Source organism: Laetiporus sulphureus (genome assembly GCF_001632365.1).
Source record: "Laetiporus sulphureus 93-53 unplaced genomic scaffold LAESUscaffold_56, whole genome shotgun sequence".
In the NCBI taxonomy this organism is placed as follows: domain Eukaryota; kingdom Fungi; phylum Basidiomycota; class Agaricomycetes; order Polyporales; family Laetiporaceae; genus Laetiporus; species Laetiporus sulphureus.
Window position 1 is genome coordinate 230,473 of NW_024468565.1, and position 8,146 is coordinate 238,618.

At 46.1% G+C, this 8,146-nt stretch overlaps 3 protein-coding genes across 3 annotated transcripts; all 3 read left to right on the forward strand.

Annotated features, from left to right (window-relative positions):
- Nucleotides 1–1,966: 1,966 nt before the first annotated feature.
- LAESUDRAFT_763498 (uncharacterized protein) lies at nt 1,967–2,461 on the forward strand (the record flags this gene model as incomplete). The annotated part of the gene is made up of 1 exon (XM_040913273.1): nt 1,967–2,461. One exon carries the CDS (start codon nt 1,967–1,969, stop codon nt 2,459–2,461), a length of 495 nt encoding a protein of 164 aa, XP_040759503.1.
- Nucleotides 2,462–2,581: 120 nt separating this feature from the next.
- Nucleotides 2,582–3,310, forward strand: LAESUDRAFT_763499 (uncharacterized protein; the record flags this gene model as incomplete). Its single annotated transcript, XM_040913274.1, has 1 exon — nt 2,582–3,310. One exon carries the CDS (start codon nt 2,582–2,584, stop codon nt 3,308–3,310), a length of 729 nt encoding a protein of 242 aa, XP_040759504.1.
- A 3,811-nt stretch (nt 3,311–7,121) lies between these two features.
- LAESUDRAFT_663272 (dUTP diphosphatase) lies at nt 7,122–7,631 on the forward strand (the record flags this gene model as incomplete). The annotated part of the gene is made up of 2 exons (XM_040905049.1): nt 7,122–7,517; nt 7,560–7,631. 2 exons carry the CDS (start codon nt 7,122–7,124, stop codon nt 7,629–7,631), a joined length of 468 nt encoding a protein of 155 aa, XP_040759505.1.
- Nucleotides 7,632–8,146: the final 515 nt, after the last annotated feature.

The window sequence follows — 8,146 nt, forward strand, 5'->3', positions numbered from 1 at the left end:
GTCACCGTTCACATGGACCCACTGTAGGCATGTCCATGGTCCCGGTAGACAGTGTATCAGGGGTCTGACCCTGCTTGTATATATACTGGGGTCGTTTGGGTTTACACCCCCAGACTTATCTACCTTCGTCAATACTCGATACACTTGACTGCAACTGCGACTTCCCCTACAAGTCCAGTTCGCCTTTTATAGTCTATGACCTTCGTCACTTCACCTTATCCAACATAAGCAAGTAAGACACTTTGGACTTCGTCTGATATTGGGTCTTCGTGACATTTAGATAAGTCTGCTAATTATGCCTGTAGTGCCCCGCACACAGCGCATCCGATCTATCGGCGTCCACCTGCATGATAGCAGTGTTATATCTTCACCTGACATTCTGTCAGTCGCCGACTCTACCCATGTAAGCCGCACTTTGCTGCGCACCCGAGAAGTTGATACTATCCGCCGATCCCGAAGCCGGACTCTGGACGAGTTCTACCATCTAGCACTCTTGCCAGGTACAGAGTTCGTACCAGAAGACTTCGAGGAAAGAGAGCAGAAGAATCAGGAGGTTTTTCATGCTCAATACCCTACGCCAGGACATATAGGCACAGGGGGGCGACCGCCGCATTCATACAGAGAATGCTTTCCACCATCCACATCTTCCAGAGTACTTCAAAGGGGACCAGTCACTGACGTCACCCTCGGAAACGAGTACAGCGGATTTAGATACATTTCGCCTATAGCCCTAACGGTTATCAGCACATCCCGCATCATCGGCACTCTCCACCAGATACGCATTCTCCTCACCAGGCGTTATGCATGCAAGCTCGAAGGTGAAGAACTCCGCCACCTTTTTGAAATCGTCGAGGGACTCGAGGGTGTAAAGCGGACAATCGCCACTTATGCATTGTCTACAGTGCATCAGCACATAGTCAAAGAGTTTTGTGACTTCGTAGGATACAGGAAGAAGCAGGAGGGGTCCATCAAGCAGCTGGTAAAGGAGATATATGAGAAGTTCAAGCTGGGAGTAGCACGAGTAGCACCAAGTGTGATATTCATAACCGTATAACTTGTACATGGAAAGCTTCGCTTTTGGGTTTGAAGACGCACCACTTAGGACCGCACAAGAAATTATAGACGACATCCCAGCAATAGAACAAGAGCGAGCTGAAATAGCTTTCGATCGATACCATCGACTCATTGGAGCCGACTTCTTCGATAACTACACCGTCAAATTCATCCTCATTCCCTTCCATCAGTGGCACAACGCTGTCATTCAAGAAACTAGCCTCTTAAACTCACAAGTCCGATACTATGACAATTGGTTCGAGTGGTTGGACATTGTAGAGGAAGCGCTAGACTCGCTCCAAGAGGAGGACGACGCTGAGGCTGAACGACAGCAAAGAGAGTACAAAGAAGCTCAGGACCTGCTTCGAAGAATTGAAGCACAAATCAATCGACTACAGCAGGAGGGTCACCTAGACCAATACTCCTACAATCTCTTGATATCTAGTGTTCGGATGAGACGGTCACAGGCCACACTAGCTGCTCCAGACACAGAGCGCTCACACTCTCCCGACGACATAATAAACCTTCATTGAGAGGAACGTCATCAAGAAATAAACGATCGAGGAGAGCAAAGATATCTGCAAATATCACGGACTTTCCTTTACGATGAAGACGAAGAAGAATCGAGCAATGGGTCAAGAGTATCTGAACCCGAATCGTATAACTCCTGGGAAAATACATCCGAGGACTCGAGGGGTTAAAACCGTGAATGAGCTACGGCTTAACTGGTGACACCACCTATTCATCCTCATCATCACGATCGTCCTTGTCGGAATCGGAATCTTTGAGCCTTGGGCAAACATTTCAACCACCACCAGAAGAGGAACCTTCAACCTCTTCACAAGTTATCACATCCTCAATCACACATCCGCGATTACCTTCACCTACACCTCTAACCCCGCAAACACACATCATGTCTCTGACGAATCAATCCGGTTCACTGAATGTCACGTATCTGGCAGTGTACAATGATTTTGTCACAAATGTCCCAGTGGAAATTACGGGAGCAGCAAGGGACTGGCTGCTAGCGACACACTCTCAGTCGCTATTTACGCAACAGCAGCTAGGTCAAAGTGTAATTGACGTAGAAACCAGGCAGCGAGCAGTGCTCGATGCCAATACTGCTGAAATAGCCCTGCTAAGACTAGCCATTCAAGGCTTGCAAGCAGGGCAAGCGGCAGTAGCCCCTCCAGCCCCTCCAGCCGTGACTCGACCAAAACAGAAAGTTGCCACACCTGAGAAGTTCTCAGGTCATGGTGCCCCTAAGATCAAGGAATGGCTCGAACAGGTCTATCTATACCTGGACGATGTCACCGACGAGCAGCTTAGAATAAAGCTGTCCCTGTCGTACCTTGAAGGGGATGCCCATGACTACATGGACAACTACTACACTTTGTCCCAAAATTAACAGCCACTCGGGACGTGGGCCGACTTTGTCAAATGGCTCACAGTATCTTATGACACCAAGGACAAGCCGCGAGAGGCACGGCTTGAGGTTGAACGCCTCACCAAGAATCCCTGGACAGATATGTCCAAATTTGCTGACAAGTTCAAGAAGTGGGCTAACAAGTCCAACTTATCCAACATAGATCTTATTGAAAAGATCTGCCGCATCATGCCCGACAAGATCTTGCAAGTACATGCAGGAACTGACGAGGCGCAGTGGCCTACCACATGGGAGGCTTACCTCGATTGGGACTTGGACATTGAACGCCGCATGAAGCACACGTTCATGACCACAAGCTCAAGGAAAGACCCCGATGCCATGCAGGTAGACGAGGTAAAGAACAAAGGCAAAGGGAAAGGGAAGGTGACAACCAAGGGGGAAGTCAACGCTACGGACAAGAAGTCGTCCGTATGCAAATACTGCAAGAAGGAGAGGAAGTACGGTCATCGCTGCGAAGAATACAAGAAAGCGATGATCAAGGAGGGCAAATGGAAGGAGAAGGAAGGAGGTGGGGGAACGAAGGGGTCCGAACCTGCTATGCAACGTCAAAAGAAATATAAGACGGTTGTCAGACGCATAGAAATGCAGGTCACGGATGATGAGGAGGAGGAGGCAGAATCGTCGAGACTCGCAGTGGCGCGAATTCGCGAAGTAGCCACTGACGATGAGGAAGAAACTGACCTCGAGATGTTAGCTCGTCTCGAGGCCAAGTACCCTCACTTACGCTTGACGTCCTCAGAGCCTGACACGCTCCAGGCAAACAAACCAGCCGCATCAAGGCTGTCATCTTTTTGGCAGGGAGCACTGTAATGCGCGAAACAGTGACATCCCCTGGTGCCAACAACTTTTCCGATATCCATCTCTGTAATCCGGCTGGGTCAAGCCGAGGACATAAGTCATCTACAAATATGTATATTAACCACATTCCCGAAGGTGTAATGGTACAAAATAGCTCCTCTACCAAATCTATCTTCAATTTACCTGTGGAACTGTGAGTATCAGGAAAAGCAGTACGCACCGAGGCCCTAGTAGATTCAGGGGCATATTCAATCTTTGTGAACAAGAAGTTCGTTAGGGAACACAGATTGAATCTTTACAAGCTGGAAACTCCATACAACGTCTATAACGCAGACAGATCAATCAACAAAGATGGTCAAATCCTATACTATCTGCGAGCCTATTTAAAGGTCGAAGATCATGGATCGACTCATCGTTGTCTTGTCACCAATCTAGGCGATAAGGATATGATCCTTGGGATGACATACCTACATATGCATAACCCAGAAATTGACTGGAAATCCGGTCAATGGAAGTTTACCAGGTGCCCTGAATTGTGTTCCATAAATGGGTCGCGTAAAAAATTTATACAAAAAGTATCTCAAGAAGAGACAGAGGAACTTCTTGATGAGGAAGGTTGCAATGAACGATCAGTTCCACTCCAATCAATGGAAGGAGGAGGGGATGAGAACAAATTCATCAACTGGGTCGAACTAGGAGACCCAGAAGCCGAAGAAATAGCCCGTCTAGTAATGGCAATTACAGACACGGGGAAATGGACAGATGAAGAGGATGAAGAAACCACAGATCATAAGGATTGGTCGAGACATGTTCCAAAGCATTTGCACGCTTATGGAAATGTATTTTCAAAGAAGGCTAGTGAGCAAATGCCCACGCATAAAGTCTATGACCATTCCATCGAATTCAAAAAAGGTGCACCTCTTCCAAGACCTGCAAAGGGGTATCCAATGAGCCCCGCCGAGCGAAACTCACTCGATTCATGGATCGATGAGCAACTGGCAAAAGGTTACATTACAAAATCAAAGAGCCCAGTAGCTGCTTCCATATTCTTCGTTAAAAAGAAGGATGGAACTCTACGACTGGTGCAGGATTATCGTAAACTCAACGAAATCACCACAAAGAACTGTTTTCCTATTCCTCGAATCTCCGACCTTATTGATCAACTATCAAAGGCCTCTATATTTACCAAATTGGATCTTCGATGGGGGTATAATAATGTCCGCATCAAAGAAGGAGACGAATGGAAAACTGCCTTTACCACACATCGTGGTCTTTTTGAGGCAAATGTTATGTTCTTTGGGTTCTGCAACGCACCAGCCACGTTCCAAGCGATGATGAACGAGATCTTAAAGGATTTAATCCTGGAAGGCCACGTTGTGGTCTATCTCGATGATATACTCATCTTTACCGATGATATATTAACTCATCGCAAGATAACTAAGGAAGTGCTCAAGCGTCTCCGGGATAACGATTTGTTTGCTAAGCCAGAAAAGTGCTTTTCCGAACAATCATCTATTGAATATCTCGGGATGATTATCTCTAAAGGCTCTGTATCGATGGATCAATCCAAAGTCAAAGCTGTATTGGAATGGCCAGTACCGACAAAAGTCAAACAAGTACAGGCGTTCCTAGGCTTCGCCAACTTTTATAGGCGCTTCATAAAAGACTTTGCAAAAATAGCCAAACCTCTTAACATGCTGACCAAGAAATCTCAGGAATGGATCTGGAGTGACGCAGCGCAAAACGCCTACGAATCACTCAAGGAAGCCTTTATAACGGCTCCAATCCTTAAGATTCCTGAGGATAACAAGCCCTTTAGGTTAGAAATGGACTCGTCCGATTTCGCCACTGGTGCTGTTCTGGAACAACTGTCCGACGACGGAATATATCATCCTGTCACCTATTATTCCAAGTTCCTCAATGAGCATGAATGTAACTACGAGATTTACGATAAAGAAATGCTCGCCATTATTCGAGCACTTGAAGAATGGAGACATTATTTGGAAGGACACCCCGAGGTTGTGCAGATCATATCCGATCACCAGAACCTTACATATTTCAAATCAGCGCAAAAGTTAACTCGCCAGCAGGCAAGATGGTCGCTATATCTGACCCGTTTCAACATTAATCTGCAGCATCAACCTGGAACAACCATGCTATACGCGGATCCTCTGTCCAGGAGACCAGATCATGAAGAGGGGGTAGAGCACGACAACCGCTCAAAAACAATGCTAAAGCCCAAATATTTTGCCATATGAGCAATGCAACCCTCACATGAGGCTCCGATAGATGACGACAGACTCCTTACCAGGATCAAAGAAGCACTAAAAGATGACGATGTGACCAAAGGATACAAGAAACTACTCAAGAAAGGTGAAAGGGAGTTCTCAAAAGGACTCGAAGACTGGAACTTCAAAGATGGACTATTGCTTTATCGAGGAAAAGTTTATGTACCTAAGACGGACAAGGAGGAATCTCTAAGGCACGAGGTACTCAAAATACACCATGACTTACCATCCGCCGGACATCCTGGCAGGTGGAAGACATACGAGTACCTATCCCAGAATTATTGGTGGCCTCAAATGATGTATTATGTCAAAAGATATGTTTCGGCATGTGAAACTTGCCAAAGAAACAAAAATATCACAAAGCCACCATATGGTCCGCTGCAACCCAATGACGTACCAGAACATCCATGGGATATTATAACGGTAGACCTCATCACTCAGTTACCAAAGTCGGACAAACACAATGCAATCTGTGTTGTGGTGGATAGATTTAGCAAACGCGCTCACTTCTACCCGATCACCAATGAATTCTCGGCAAAGGACCTAGCACACCTCATGTATGAATGTGTGTGGACCCAACATGGTCTTCCTAGCCAGATCATTAGTGACCGAGGGCCGCAATTCGCTAGCAAACTATTCCAAGAATGGTGCGAATTGTTGAGCATCAAATCGTCCATGTCAACCGCATACCATCCGCAAACGGACGGACAAACTGAGAGGGTCAACCAATCCCTGGAACAGTACTTACACTGTCATTGCAACTATCATTCAAATGACTGGTCAAAGTTTTTACCAGCCGTGGAATTTGCATATAATAACTAGGCGCACGAAAGTACTAAAAGTTCACCATTCTTTATCAAATATGGGCGTCATCCTCAGGCAGGACCTTCAGTGACCAAGTCAGCGTCACATCCGGAGATCAGCGAATATGAGAATGCACAAAAAGAAGCACAAGAGCAAGCCAAGGCAGCACTCATCCTAGCGGCGGAAGGAATGAAATGGTATTATAACCAGCACATTGCCAAGGTCCCCTTCAAACAAGGAGATCGTGTAATGATTGACACCCGCAATTGGCAAACGGTGGAAAGGAAACTCAACCCCCACCGTGCTGGTCCTTATACAATTAAGGAACAGTTAGGTCCCGTCACTTTCAGGCTAGACCTACCAAAAAACATTTCTGTTCACCCAGTGTTTCATGCTAGCCAATTGGTACCCTTTGTGGAGGATACTATATCCAAACGGCGACACATGCAACCAGCGCCCATACCCGTCAGTAAAGAACTCGAATACGAAGTAGAACAGATACTAGACTCAAGGATTATGCACAAGAAATTGCAATACCTTGTCAAATGGGAAGGATATGGAGATGAAGAAAACTCATGGGAACCAGTTGCTAATCTGGGTAATGCCACGGAATTAATTAAAGAATTTCACGAAGAACATCCAACAGCTCCGATCATGGTGATAACGATGCCGCCTGATCCTACTTATGACACGAGCTGAGATATTCAGGATAGCCCAGCCAACTTGACGACATGACTCCCAGAGAAAGAGAACTTCATGACGTGGTCGTATCCGGAAACGGATACCTACAGACACAGCAACTGACAGAAGAAGCCAAACTACCATTACGCGCTACTACTGAATCAGCTGGCCTTGACTTATACGCCACTGATCGCATAATCATACCACCACATTCTCGTGCACTAGTGTCCACAGGACTCAAAATTAAACCTCCACCAGGAACATACTCTCGAATTGCTTCAAGGAGCAGTATGGCACTTAAGGGAATAGATGCCCAAGCCAGGGTAATAGACTGTGACTACCGAGGAGAGGTTAAAGTAATACTCTCCAACGCAACCGATCTTCCCTATACGGTCAATATTTCTGACCAAATTGCTCAGCTTATTGTTGAGCGCATACTATTACCTGTGCCTCTCGAGCAGTACCTCTTCAACAAAGAGGAGAAGGAGGCTTATATAACAGCACGACGCAATGCAGCATGTATTCGTGCCCAGGGTGGTTTTGGTTCAACAGGCAGATGAAATTTCAACAAGACTCCAAAAAGGAACGAACCGGTACGCGAAGTACTGAGCCTTCGGAATTATTGCTATAAACAGAACCAAGTTGGCCATGTCACTAATGCACAAAGTCGAACAAGCTGCCGCACAAGCACATCACGCTTGAAACCCAATCCTATTTCACCATTGACCTTCTGAAGATGATCGAACTTCACCAACTCACATATGAACGACTCCAACGACGAGTTATCCAAATCCGAATAAGAGTGGGGATGTTCGAATTTGTCATAACAATTCACTGGTCATAACGAAAGTATCTGCTACTCAACGGAGTTCATACCAAAAGAGGGGGTAGTGTCACAAACCGTAATATTCCACATTATTTTATTGCTCGCTTCGTGATCACGTGACTATTCACGTGTACATCTTAAGCACACATATCACGTGCAAGACCTCATACGTCATAGAACAGGCACTAACTATTCTGCCTAATAGATAAGGTGCCATATCCGAAGACTCAAGATCCGGTCGCTTATCCA